General features: G+C 43.5%; 1 protein-coding gene across 1 annotated transcript in view; it reads left to right on the top strand.

Moving 5' to 3' along the window:
* The window catches only part of mccc2 (methylcrotonyl-CoA carboxylase subunit 2), a 124287-nt gene that overhangs the window by 28280 nt on the left and 80663 nt on the right, over window positions 1-15344 (top strand). Inside the window, exons 5-6 of the mRNA XM_072281174.1 lie at window positions 5767-5894; window positions 12965-13077. Of these exons, the coding sequence (XP_072137275.1) occupies window positions 5767-5894; window positions 12965-13077 (241 nt within the window). The remainder of the gene's footprint in view (window positions 1-5766; window positions 5895-12964; window positions 13078-15344) is intronic.

The raw sequence follows: 15344 nt of genomic DNA, 5'->3' as shown, positions 1-15344 counted from the left end.
AAGTATCGGGGTAGATGGAGAAAGAATGGGAGAAGGTGTGTTTTGACAGGTGAATTTTTGGGTGTAACACACACAAGGTGCTGGAGGAACTCAGCAGGTCCTGAAGAAGGGTCTTGAACCAAAACGTCAACTGTTTGGTAATTTCCATGTATACTGCCTGACCTTCTGAGCGAACACCAGTAAAGCGAAAGTTCGAAAAGCGGGGGACACCTGTATGCTGCCTGACCTACTGAGTTCCTCCAGCACTTTTAAGTGTTACCTGAGATTTCCTGCAGAATTTCTTGTGTTTTGCATTTTGAGAAAGCTTTTAACAAGGTGCCAAACGGGAGGCTGCTTCAAATGTTTACAGCGCATGGTATTACAGGAATGATGCAAGCATTGATTGACATTGGCAGGAAGCAAAGAGTCAGAATAAAGAGTGCCTTTTCTGATTGGCTACTCGTGACAACCGGGGCTGGTACTGGAACCCAATCTTTTCGTGTTACATGTCAACGATATGGATGATGGAATTGACGGCTTTGTGGTCATTTTTGCAGACGATCATAGACAGGTGGGGTCGAGGAAGCAGGCAGTCTGCAGAAGGACTGGACAGATTGGGAGAATGGGCACAGGAGTGTTAGATGGAGTAAAGTGTTGGGAAGTGTATGGTCATGCATTTTGGTCAAACGAATAAAGATGTAGACACGAGGAAATCTGCAGATGCTGGAAATTCAAGCAACACACACAAAAACTGCTGGTGAACGCAGCAGGCCAGGCAGCATCTATCGGAAGAGGTACAGTCGACGTTTCGGGCCGGGACCCTTCGTCAGGACTAACTGAAAGAAGAGATAGTAAGAGATTTGAAAGTGGGAGGGGGAGGGGGAGGGGGAGATCCAAAATGATAGGAGAAGACAGGAGGGGAGGGGTGGATCTAAGAGCTGGAAAGTTGATTGGCAAAAGGGATACAAGGCTGGAGAAGGGAGAGGATCATGGGACGGGAAGCCTGGGGAGAAAGAGAAGGGTGGGGGAGGAGAGCCCGGAGGGTGGAGAGCTGGCAAGGAGTTATAGTGAGAGGGGCAGAAGGAGGAAAAAGAGAGAGAGAGAAAAAAAGAGGGAAAGAAATTAAAAAAATAAAAAATATATAACTAAATAAGGGATGGGATGGAAGGGGAGGAGTGGCATTAGTGGAAGTTGGAGAAGTCAATGTTCATGCCATCAGGTTGGAGGCTACCCAGACGGAATATAAGGTGTTGTTCCTCCAAACTGAGTGTGGCTTCATCTTTACAGTGGAGGAGGCCGTGGATAGACATGTCACAATGGGAATGGAAATGGGATGTGGAATTAAAATGTATGGCCACTGGGAGATCCTGCTTTCTCTGGCAACAGAGTGTAGGTGTTCAGCGAAATGGTCTCCCAGCCTGCGTCGGGTCTCGCCAATATATGGAAGGAGCACCAGGAACACGGGACGCAGTATAAAAGTGTAGACTATTTTCTAAACAGAGAGAAAATTCAAAAATCAGAGGTGCAAAGTGACTTGGGAGTTCTTGTGCAGGATTCCCTGAAGCTTAACATGCAGGTTGAGTTTGTGTAAGGAAGGCAAATGCAATGTTAGCATTCATTTTAAGAAGACAGGAATATAATAGCAAGAATGTGACGTTGAGAATTTATAAGGCATTGGTCAGACTGTGCTTTGAGTATTGTGAGCAGTTTTATGTCACTTATCTAAGAAAAGATGTGCTGATGTTGGAGAGAGTCCAGAGGAGGTTCACAAGAATGATTCCGGGAATGTACGGGTTAACATATGAGGAGCATTTGATGGCTCTGGGCCTGTACTGGTTGGAGTTCAGAAGAATGAGGGAAGATCTCATTGAAAGCTAGGGTAGGATCTCTTTGAAACCATTTGAATATTGAAAGGCCTAGACAGAGTGGATGTGGAGAGGATGTTTCCCATAATGGATCAGTATTGGACCAGAGAGCACAGCCTCAGAATGGAGGAATGTCCATTTACAACAGAGATGAGAAGGAATTTCTGTAGCCACAAAGTGGTGAATTTGTAGAATTCAATAATACATAGGGCTGTGGAAGCCAGGTCATTGAGCATATTTAAGACCATAAAACCATAAGATATTAGGAGCAGAAGTAGGCCATTTGGCCCATCAAGCAACAAATTCCACAGATTCACTGCACTCTGCTAAAAAGAAATTCCACCACATCTCTGTTGCCTCTATTCTGAGGCTGTGCCCTCTGGTCTTAAACTCGCCCATCATAGGAAACATCCTCTCCACGTCCACTCTTATCAATGCCTTTCAATGTTCTATAAGTTCCCCCTTCATTCTTCTGAAATCCAGTGAAAACAGACCCAGAGCTATCAATCAGTCCTCGTACGTTAATCTTTTCATAACAGGAATAATTCTAGTGAACATTTCTGGGCCAAAAACTCATTATTTTCCAAGTGAGGCTTCACCGGTGCCTTTTAAAGCCTCAACATTACTTCCTAATCCTCTCAAATGCATTTGACTTCCTCAGGGCAGACTCAACCTGCAAATTAATCTTTAGGGCATCTTGTACAAGGACTCCCAGGTTGCTTTGCTCCTTGGATTTTTGAATTTCTCTCCATTTAGTAAATAGTCCACCTTTTTATTTCTCCCAAAGTGCATAACCACACACTTCCCAACACTGCATTCCATCTGCCACTTCTTTGCCCATTCTCCTAATCTGTAGTTGTGAACTTCCCATGATTCAGGACATTTACAAGGGCAGGTGTGTAAAAAGGGCCCGAAGGATTACTGGAGACCCAAGCCATCCCAACCACAATCTATTCCAGCTGCTACCATCCGGGAAATGGTACCGCAGCATAAAGCCAGGACCAATGGGCTCCGGGACAGCTTCTTCCACTAGGCCACCAGACTGATGAACTCACGCAGATTTAAGTGTACTCCATATTACATTGACTGTTCTATTTATTATAAATTACTATGATTGCGCATTGCACATTTAGATGGAGACATAACAGAACGATTTTTAATTCTCATGTATGTGAAGGAGATAAGAAGTACAGTCAATTCAATTCAATTCAGTAAGTCCTTCTGCAGACTCTATGGTTCCCCAACACTACCTGCCTCTCCACTTATTTTCATATCATATGTAAATTTATCCATAATTCCATCAATTATGTCATTCAAATCTTTGATATGTAACATAAATAACAACGGCCCTGACATATATCCTGAAAAGGGTGAGCAGTCAGAGGTTGTGGTACATATTGGTACCAATGACATAGGTCGAAAAAGGGAGGAGGTCCTGAAAAAAGAATACAGGGCATTAGGAAGGAAGCTGAGAAGCAGGACTTCAAAGGTAGTAAATTCGAGATTGCTGCCTGTGTCACTGTGACAGTGAGGATGGGAATAGAATGAGGTGACAGATAAATGCGTGGCCGAAGAATTGGAGCAGTGGGAAGGGATACAGATTTCTGGATAATTGGGACCCCTTCTGGGACAGGTGGGACCTGTGCAAAAGGGACGGGTTGCACTTGAATCTGAGGGGGACCAATATTCTTGTGGGCATGTTTACTAGAGTTGTTGAGAGTGGTTTAAGCTAATATGGCAGGAGGATGGAAACCCGTATGATAGAGCTGAAGGTGAGCCAGCAGGTTTACAAGTAGATGACGGGTGTAACATGAAGGTAAGGAAGGACCAGCCAATGATTGTGTACAAATGCAGACAGACCAAAGAGTTAAATTGTACCAAGGGGCAAAATTCAAAAGGGCAAAGAACACAGGACTGAAGCTGCTGTATTTAAATGTGTGTAGCATTTGAAATAAGGTGGACAAACTTGTGCAATTAGAGATTTGTCGGTATGACGTTGTGGGCATCACTGAGTCATGGCTGAAAGAAGGACATAGATTGGAGCTTAACATCAAAGGATATACTTTGTATTGAAAGGACAGGCAGGAAGGCACAGGCAGTGGTGTGGCTCTGTTGATAAGAGATGGAATTCCATCTTTATAACGAGGTGACATGGGGTCAGATAATGTTGAATCTTTGTAGGTGGACTTAAGAATCTGCAAGGGTGAAAAAAACATTATGGGAATCATATATAGGCCTCCAAATAACAACCAAGTTGTGGTGTTGAGATTGTAAAGGGAGTTGGAAAAGGCATGTAATAAGGATAATGACACAATTGTAATGGGGGACTTCAATATGCAAGGGGATTGGGAAAATCAGGTTGGTGTCAGATCGCAAGAGAGGGAATTTGTTGAATGCCTGCGAGATGGCTTTTTAGAGCAGCTTGTGCTTGAGCCTACTCAGGGAAAGGCTATCTCAGATTGCGTGTTGTGTAATAACCCAGATCTTATTAGGGAGCTTAATGTCAAGGAACCCTTAGGAGGCAGTGATCATAATATAATTGAATTCATATTGCAATTTGAGAAGGAGAAACATAAGTCACATGTATCAGTATTGCAATGGAATAAAGGGAATTACAGAGGCATAAGAAAAGACCTCGCCCAGTTGGATTGGAGGAGGATACTGACGGGGATGACGGCAGAGCAGAGATGGCTGAAGTTTCTGGGAATAGTTCACAAGGCACTGGATAGATATGTCCCACAGAAGAGGAAGTTCTCAAATTGCAGGGGTAGGCAACTATGGCTGAAAAATGGAAAGTTAAGAACTGCATAAAAGCCAAGGAAAGGGTCTATAAGGTAGCAAAAGTGAGTGGGAAGTTGGATGATTGGGAAGCTTTTAAAATCCAACAAAAGGCAACTAAAAAAGCTATAAGAAGGGAGAAGTTGTGATATGAGCACAACTACCCAATAATAAAAATGAGTACTTTGCATCTGCCTTCACTGTGGAAGACACTAGCAGTGTGCTAGAGGTCAGTGAGTGTCAGGGAGCAGGAGTGAGTGCCCTTGTTATTACAAAGGAAAATGTGCTAGGCAAACTCAAAGGTCTTAAGGTGGATGGGTCACCTGGACAAGATGGACTACATCCCAGAATTCTGAAGAGAGGTTGCTGAAGAGATAATGGATGCAATGGTCATGATCTTTCAAGAATCACTTGATTCTGGCATGTTCCCTATGGATTGGAAGATTGCAAATGTCACTCTACTCTTTAAGAAAGGAGGTAGGTAAAAGGAAGGAAATTGTAGGCCAGTTAGCCTAACCTCAGTGGTTGGGAAAGTGTTGGAGTCTATTATTAAGGATGGGGTTTCAAGGTACTTGGAGACTAATGATAAAGTAAGTTCAAGTCAGCATGGTTTCTGTGAAGGGGAATCTTGCTTGTCAAATCTGTTAAGAGTTCTTCGAGGAAGTAACAGCAGAGTGGACAAAGGAGAGACAGTGGATGTCATTTACTTGGATTTTCAGAAGGCATATGATAAAGTGCCACACATGAGGCTGCTTAACAAGCAGCCAGCGCATCTTTTCTTAAATAAGGAGCTGTGAACTGTTCACAATATTCAAGGTGAGGCCTCATTTGGTTGAAGTTATTGCTGTACAAGGGGGTCACATCGGTTACTGAAAACAAAGGTTTACATACTTTTTCCAACACATACATGGAATCTTGGATCATTTTTCTCAATAGATAACTGAACGAGTATAATGTTTTTGTGTTATTTTTTTAATTGGGTTCTCTTTATCTAGTTTTAGGACATATGGAAAGATCTTGGCACATTTTAGGTCTTACTAATGCAGAAATAGAGAAAATTCTACAGGTTTCACAAACTTTCTAGCACCATTATATGGTCTTGTGCTTTTCAGTGTTGGTTCTGAACCACATGTGTTATTTACAGGGTTGAATGTTTGATAGTTGCCAATGATGCGACAGTGAAGGGAGGGTCTTACTATCCGATCACCGTGAAGAAACATGTTCGAGCGCAGGAGATCGCCAAACAGAACCACCTTCCCTGCATTTATTTGGGTAAGATTTCAGTCTGTGTATAGTTACTCTTCTTATGAACTATGTGTTACTGAGTTCATACACGATTTGTATATTTTCTATTCTATTTGAAATGGAATGTTTTGTTTCACCAACAGTACATATTTCAAAGGTTCAAAGGTTCAATTTAATGTCAGAGAAATGTATACAATATACATCCTGAAATGCTTTTTCTTTACAAAACATCCACAAAAAACAGAGAAATGCCCTAAAGAATGAACGACAGTTAAACGTGAGAACTCCAAGGTTCCCCCCACCAGCTCCCCCCTTCTGTGCGTAAGGAGCGGCAAGCAACAATCCCCCCTTCCCCCCACTGGCAAAACAAAAATCTCACCCGCTACTGAGCTAAGCGATAGCAAAGACACAGACCTTGCAGTTACACCAAAGACTATCGCATTTCATCCGGCATTTAGCAACCCACAGATTCTCTCTCTCCTAACTAAGGGAGAGGGAGGTGTCCCCCACTTTCACAGCGAGTCGGAGACATAACAACAACCCGCTGGTTTATGATGTTAAAAAGCCCGTTTCGTCGCTTTTTACAAGTTCTGTGCCCAAAGATCGCAAAATTCTCAGGTTTTCGGGCCCACAGTGAAAGATTTTCCGGCCTCCCCGACAACACACGAGTCTCCTGCTGCAACACTGACCCTCGATCTGTCTGTCTCCAGAGCCCTGAGATTGCAGGCTTCCAAACACTAGGCCGCCTCTCAGGTCAACCCCTTGGCATGCTGAACAACGGCCAGTCCTGAAACCCCGAGAACGGGTTGCATTCCCGCAAAGAACTGAAGTCAGTGTGTAACTCCAGGTCAGGGTCTTCAAAAGAATCCAGAAAGGGAAAAATAAAGATATTAAAGATGGAAATAGAGCTGTTTCCAAAGATGCAAGCAAAGAAGTTGCTATTTAGCACCATTTTAACTCCGCCTCTGTCTCCGTCATTTTGAGGAGAGAGTACTATAACCATAAGACACAGGGGCAAAGTTAGGCCATTCAGCCCATTGAATCCTCTCTGCCATCTCATCATGTCTCATTTATTATTCCCCTCAAATCTATTCTCCTGCCCTCTCCCTGTAACCTTTGATGCCTTGACTAATCAAGAGCTCATCAACCTCCAGTTTAAATATACGAATGTAGACAATGGTGGTGCAGTGAAGGTAATGTAAATTTTCCACAGGCCTCCGTGAGAGACCCGTAGTAGAATAACGAATGCAGAATTCATGGATAGCTAACTGCTGGGAGGACAGTCGGCATGGAGAGGGGTAAAGGATGGACTATAGGTGCTGGTGTATTAGGGGTACACAGCTTATCTTCGTGACTCAGCAATCAAAAACTTGATATTTACTTTTAGGGATGACATAAAATTCGGCCAGCTGGTCATCAATCAAGAGCATGGCATCCATGTACCTGCACAATGCACCAATAATTGTCAAATGATTAACAGGTCAATTAAGTGCCAGATTGACCATATTGGTAGGAAAATTAAAATGATCAATAATTACCGATCTGGAGTGAATGTCAGGTATGTTTTTCACACAGAGAGTGGTGGATGCATGAAATGCCCTACTGGGGGTGATGATAGAGGCAATTATATTTAAGAGACTTTTAGATAGGCACATGGATGATAGAAAAATGGAGGGCTATGTAGGAGGGAAGGGTTAGATTGATCTCAGAATAACTTAAAAGGTTATCACAACATTGTGGGCCAAAGGGCCTGTACTGTGATGTAATGTTCTATGTGCTATGAGTTTATGAAGGGTGGAGGATTGACGTGGTTTGGGATTACAAGTAGAGAAATTACAAAACAATGGGCTAACAAGACCATTAGAAAAGCAAGCACAAGGGTTTGTTTCTTGAAAGGTGGAAATTCTTAGTTCGGATGATGCAACTGTGCCTGACAAGAGAAGTCAGAGATGGTATAAAAGGATAAGGGAGGGCATATAATATAGCAAAAATTAGTGGCAAGATAGAGAATTGGGGAATTTATAAAAACCAGCCAAAGGTAGCTAGAAGAATCAGAAGGAGAGAAAAGTTGAAATAATATCAAAGATAGCAAAAGTTTTTCAGATATATAAAGAATAAAAGAGAGGCAAGAGTGGATATTGGACCACTGGAAAATGATGCTGGAGAGGTAGTAATGGGGGACAAGGAAGTGGCAGACAAACTGAATAAGTGTTTTAAGACCATAAGGTATAGGAACAGAAATAGGCCATTTGGCCCGTCAAGTCTGCTGTGCCATTGAATCATGGCAGATTTTTTTCCCCTCTTCAGCCCCACTCCCCAGCCTTCTCCTCGTAACATTTGATGCCATGTCCAATCAAGAACCTGTCAATATCTGCGTTAAATACTTGGCCTCCTCAGCTGCCTGTAGTAATAAATTCCACAAATTCACCACCCTCTGTCTAAAGAAATTTCTCTGCATCTCTGTTTTAAATGGATGCCCCTCTAGCGTGAGGCTGTACCCTCTTGTCCTAGACTCTCCCACCATGGGAAACATCCTTTCCACATTTACTCTGTCTGGAACTTTCAACATTTGAAATATTTCAATGAGATCCTTCCTCATCCTTCTAAATTCCAGAACCCAGAACAATCAGACATTCCTCTTAAGATAACCCTTTCATTCCCGGAATCATCCTTGTGAACCTCCTCTGAACCCTCTCCAATGCCAGCACATCTATTCTTAGATGAGGAGCTCAAAACTGTTCACAATACTTCAGGTGAGGTCTCACCAGTGCCTTATAAAGCCTCAGCATCACATGCCAGCTCTTGTGTTCTAGACCTCTTGAAAGGAATGCTAACATTGCATTTGCCTTCCTCACCACTGACTAAACCTGAAAGTTAACCTTTAGGATGTTCTGCACAAGGACTCCTAAGTCCCTTTGCATCTCAGATTTTTGGATTTTCTCCCTGTTTAGAAATAGTTTGCACATTTATTTTTTCTACCAAAGTGCATGCATTTTTCAACATTGTATTTATTTCCCACTCTCTTGCCCGTTCTCCTTATATGTCCAAGTCCTTTTGCAGCCTTCCTGTTTCCTCAACACTACCTGCCTCTCCACCAATCTTTGTATCACCTGTAAACTTGGCAACAAAGCCATCTATTCCATCACCTAAATCATTAATAACCAGCATATAAAGAAGCAGTCCCAACACCGACCCCTGCGAACCACCACTAGTCACTGGCAGACAACCAGAAAAGGATCCATTTATTCCCACTTGCTGCCTCCTACCAATAAGCCAATGCTCTAACCATGTTAGTAGCTTCCCTGTAATACCATGGGCTCTTAACTTGGTAAGCAGCCTCATGTGTGGCACCTTGTCAGAGGCCTTCTGGAACCTTTGTATCAGTCTTCATGACTCAGCAATCAAAAACTTGGTATCTAAATTTAGGGATGACATAAAATTTGGCCAGCTGGTCATTTATCAACAGCATGACATCTGTGTACCTGCACAATGCACCAATAATTGTCAAATGATGAACAGGTCAATTAAGTGCCAGATTGACTATATTGGTAGGTTGATTAAAATGATCAATAATTACTTAGCAGGCGTGAATATCAGAGGTATGTTTTTCACATTGAGAGGTGTGCCAGAAATTCAAGAGTATCAGGGGCCAAAAGTGAGTGCAGTTGCTTGGAAAGCTGAAAGGTCTAAAGGTAGATAGGTCACCTGGACCAGATGGACTATACCCCAGGGTTATGAAAGAGGTGGCTGAAGAAACTGGAGGTATTAGTAATAATTTACAGAAAGCTACAGGAAGTTGTAAAAATTAGTCAGCTCCATCTTGCTTACTAGCCTCCGTTGTATCCAAGACATCTTCAAGGATCAGTGCGTCAGAAATGCCTTGTCCATTATTAAGGACCCCCATCACCCAGGCATACCCTCTTATTGTTACCATCAGAAGGAGGTACAGAAGCCTGAAGGCGCTCACTGAGTGATTCAGGAACAGCTTCTTCCCCTCAGCCATATGATTCCTAAATAATATTGAACTCATGAACATTACCTCACATTTAAAAAATATATTATTTTGGTTTTTGTGTGCGCGTGCACACACACACGCACACACACACGCACACACACACACACCCACACCCACACACTCGCACACACACACACACACACACACACACACGCCCATACACACACACACACACACACACACACACACACCCATGCACACACACACGCACACACACACACGCCCATGCACACACACACACACACACACACACACGCCCATGCACACACACACACACACACACACACAAACACACACACACACACACACGCACGCACACACACACACACGCCCATGCGCGCACACACACACACACAAACACACAAACACACACACGCACACACACACGCACGCATGCAGACACACACACGCACACACACACAAACACATACACACACACACACGCACACACACACAAACACATACACACACACACGCACACACACACACAAACACATACACACACGCACGCACACGCACACACACGCACGCACATGCGCACGCACACACACACACACGCCCATGCACACACACACACACACACACACGCACGCACACACACACACACACACACACACACACACGCCCATGCACACACACACACGCACACACACACACACACACACACACGCACACACACACACACACACACACACGCACACAAACACACACACACACATGCGCACACACACACACACACGCGCACACACGCACGCGCACACACGCACACACACACGCGCACACACACACACACACACACACACACACACACAAACACACACACACACACACTTGCTGTAATTGATTTACTTATTTATTTTATTTTTTTTATTTCTATATTATCATGAATTGTACTGCTGCTGCTAAATTAACACATTTCATGACAGATGCAGGTGATTGTAAACTTGATTCTGATCTTTCAAGAATCACTAGATTCTGGAGTAGTTCCAGAGGACTGGAAAACTGCAAATGGCACTTCACTCCTTAAGAAGGGAGGGAAGCACCCCAAAAGAAATTATAGGGCAGTTATCCTGAATTCAGTGGTTGGAAAGGTGTTGGAGTTTATTGCTAAAGATCAGATTTCAGGGAACATGATAAAATAGACTGTAGTCAGCATAGTTTCCTTAATCGGAAATCTTGACTGACAAATCTATTGGAATTCTTTGAGGAAATAACAAGCAGGATAGACAAAGGAGAATAGGTGAATTTTGTTTACTTGGATTTTCAGAAGGCCTTTAACAAGGCTGCCGCACATGAGGCTGGTTAGCAAGATGCGAGCTCGTGGTATTACAGAAAAGGTACTCTCTTCCCAACTGGGGGAAGGCGAAGGGTGGGAATAAAAGGTGGCTTTATGCTGGTCTGGCAGTAGCCAGTGGTGTTCCACAGGGGATGGTATTGGGACCTCTTCTTACATTCTATGTCAATGACTTGGATGACGGAATTGATGCCTTTGTGGCCAAGTTTATGGATGACACAAATGTAGGTGGAGGGAAAGGTGGTATTGAGGAAGCAGAGAGTCTGCAGAAGGATATAGACAGATTAGGAAAATGGGCAAAGAAGTGGCAGATGGAAAACAGGGTAGAGAAGTCTATAGTCATGCACTCTGGAAGAAGGAATAATGACGTAGACTATTTTGTAAATGGGGAGAAAATTTTCAAATCCGAATTGTAAAGGGGCTCGAGAGTCCGTGTGCAGGATCCCCTAAAGAATAACTTGCAGATTGAGTCAGTGGCAGGAAGGCAAATGCACTGTACACATTCATTGAGAGAGTTGGAATAATAAGAATAAGGATGTGATACTGAGGCATTATAAGGCATTGGCTAGACTACTTGGACTATTATGAGCAGTTTTGGGCCCCTTACCTAAGAAAAGATGTGCTGGCTTTGGAGAGGGTCCAGAGGAGATTCACGAGAATGATCCCAAGAATGAAAGGGTTAGCATATGAGGAGTGTTTGATGGCTCTGGGCCTGTGCTCGCTGGGGTTTGGAAAAATGAGGGACGATTACATTGAAACCTATCGGACATTGAAAGACCTAAAATAGAGTTGGATATAGAGAGGACGTTTCCTATAGTGGGTGAGTCTAGGACCAGAGAAAACATCCTCAGACTAGAGTGGCATCAATTTTAGAAAAGATTAGGAATTTCATGATAGAGTGGCAGAGCAGCCTCGATCGGCCAAATGACCCAATTCTATTCTTTTGTCTTCTGGTCTTACGATACTGAAGATATGAGAGACAATTTTTCTTGCCATATTATGGAAAATGATAGTGGGATAAGTATGATTTCCACATCATAAAATGATGATCAAGTTGGGCCTCCCTTCCCTTGGGACCTGATGTGATCTACAGGAGGTGTTTATATGTTTCACATGTTTAGTGATCTACAGGATATCTTTAAACGTTTGATATGTTTAGTGATCTACTGGAGGTGTTTTAAACATTAGTCCTGTTCGGTGATCTACAATACAAAAATCAAGGTGGACTTCAGAAAAAGCTTCCTTACCCACAGCCTGGTGGTTAGTGTAGAGGGAGCTTGGACAAGCATACAAGAGAGCCCCTGCAGACAGATTTAAATGAAGGAAGGTTTGGGGAAGTACGAACAGCAGCATGGACTGGATAAACTGAAATGCTGTCCTATGTACTCTTAATTCCTTCATGATCGTGAGTTGACCATGCATATCTTGTATTCAAAGAATATCAAAAGAACACCAGATGCTGGGAGCTGAAATAAAATCAGTTCAGAACATTCAATGACTCAGGCAACCTTTGTGGAAAGAAACGGCGTGGTAACATTTCACTTTCAGTAACTTCGTCAAAACATATATTTGTGTTTTTCCATTGAGGCAAATTACAGAGGAATTTGTCGAACATTATTTCTGCCAAATGACAGATATATTAGCAAAATTTTGGACAAATGTTAAGAATTGTTAAAATGACCCTTTCATGTTCTCTGATTGAGGTAGGATTGAAATTGAATATAATAGAGAAGAAAGGTAGTACATTTGGTGTTTTACATGTTGTCTCCGTTATGTGTCTTCAATCAGTTGACTCAGGTGGTGCAAATCTCCCACGACAAGCAGATGTGTTTCCAGATAGAGACCATTTTGGACGTATCTTTTATAATCAGGCCGTTATGTCTTCAATGGGAATTGCTCAGGTAAAGGAATGATTTTAGATTCATTGTTTCCATTTAGTTAGTTTAAATGCAATATATAAAAAAAAGTCAAAATTGCTTATACGCCTCAAAGTTTCTCTCAGAAAAAGAATTCCTATTTGAGACTAATAATTCGCTGAGGATAAATTATTCATTTATATCTTTGATAACAATCTCATAATTAAGGATTCAACATTCAATATATTTTCAAGTGCACTGTTGGAGAAGAGATGAACTGTGGTATCTGGTTAGTTCACATCTCCTGCAGAAACAATTAGCTTTATTTGTCAAATGTACATTGAAACATAAAGTGACATGCATTGTATGTGTCAAATCAAATCAGCGAGGATTGTGCTGGGGAGCCCCCAACTGCCATCACGCTTCTAGCATGTTCACTGCCCATTAACCCTAACCGTGTGTCTTTGGCATATGGGAGAAAACCCACGCGGTCATGAGCAGAATGTACAAATTCCTTACTGGCAGCGGTGGGCATTGAACCCCTTGTTACATACCCTGTAACGGGTTAAAGAACCAGCAGAAATGGAAAACAGCTGAAGTCTGGTATTGCTGTTATCATAAGCTATTTTATAAGTAACTACATAATACAGTAATATAAAAATCAGATAAATCAAACAGGTTAGCAAAGTTCATGCATATATAAGTGTGGAAATGAAAAGGCCAAGCTTCTTCAAGCTTGGGGTCCTCCCACTTCCTCCAAACTAAAGGTGTAGCTATGGGCACCCGTATGGGTCCTAGCTATGCCTGCCTTTTTGTTGGGTTTGTGGAACAATTTATGTTCCGTGCCTATTCTGGTATCTGTCCCCCACTTTTCCTTCGCCACATCGACGACTGCATTGGCGCTGCTTCCTGCACGCATGCAGAACTCGTTGACTTTATTAACTTTGCCTCCAACTTTCACCCTGCCCTCAAGTTTACCCGGTCCATTTCCGACACCTCCCTTCCCTTTCTAGATCTTTCTGTCTCTGTCTCTGGAGACAGCTTATCCACTGATGTCTACTATAAGCCTACTGACTCTCATAGCTATCTGGACTATTCCTCTTCTCACCCTGTCTCTTGCAAAAACGCCATCCCCTTCTCGCAATTCCTCCGTCTCCGCCGCATCTGCTCTCAGGATGAGGCTTTTCATTCTAGGACGAGGGAGATGTCTTCATTTTTTAAAGAAAGGGGCTTCCCTTCCTCCACTATCAACTCTGCTCTTAAACGCATCTCCCCCATTTCACCTACATCTGCTCTCACTCCATCCTCCCGCCACCCCACTAGGAATAGGGTTCCCCTGGTCCTCACCTACCACCCCACCAGCCTCCGGGTCCAACATATTATTCTCCGTAACTTCCGCCACCTCCAACGGGATCCCACCACTAAGCACATCTTTCCCTCCCCCCCTCTCTCTGCATTCCGCAAGGATCGCTCCCTACACAACTCCCTTGTCCATTTGTCCCCCTCATCCCTCCTCACTGATCTCCCTCCTGGCACTTATCCGTGTAAGCGGAACAAGTGCTACACATGCCCTTACACTTCCTCCCTTACCACCATTCAGGGCTCCAAACAGTCCTTCCAGGTGAGGCAACACTACACCTGTGAGTCGACTGGGGTGATATACTGCGTCCGGTGCTCCCGATGTGGCCTTTTATATATTGGCGAGACCCGACGCAGACTGGGAGACCGCTTTGCTGAACATCTACGCTCTGTCCGCCAGAGAAAGCAGGATCTCCCAGTGGCTACACATTTTAATTCCACATCCCATTCCCATTCTGACATGTCTATCCACGGCCTCTTCTACTGTAAAGATGAAGCCACACTCAGGTTGGAGGAACAACACCTTATATTCCGTCTGGGTAGCCTCCAACCTGATGGCATGAACATCGACTTCTCTAACTTCCGCTAAGGCCCCACCTCCCCCTCGTACCCCATCTGTTACTTATTTTTATACACACATTCTTTCTCTCACTCTCCTTTTTCTCCCTCTGTCCCTCTGAATATACATCTTGCCCATCCTCTGGGTCCTCCCCCCCCCCCCGTCTTTCTTCCTGGACCTCCTGTCCCATGATCCTCTCGTATCCCCTTTTGCCTATCACCTGTCCAGCTCTTGGCTCTATCCCTCCCCCTCCTGTCTTCTCCTATCATTTTGGATCTCCCCCTCCCCCTCCAACTTTCAAATCCCTTACTCACTCTTCCTTCAGTTAGTCCTGACGAAGGGTCTCGGCCTGAAACGTCGACTGCACCTCTTCCTACAGATACTGCCTGGCCTG

Source organism: Mobula birostris, chromosome 17 (assembly GCF_030028105.1).
Source record: "Mobula birostris isolate sMobBir1 chromosome 17, sMobBir1.hap1, whole genome shotgun sequence".
NCBI classification, from domain to species: domain Eukaryota; kingdom Metazoa; phylum Chordata; class Chondrichthyes; order Myliobatiformes; family Myliobatidae; genus Mobula; species Mobula birostris.
The sequence above is the reverse complement of the archived record's forward strand: the minus strand, read 5'-3'. Positions and strand labels throughout refer to the sequence as shown.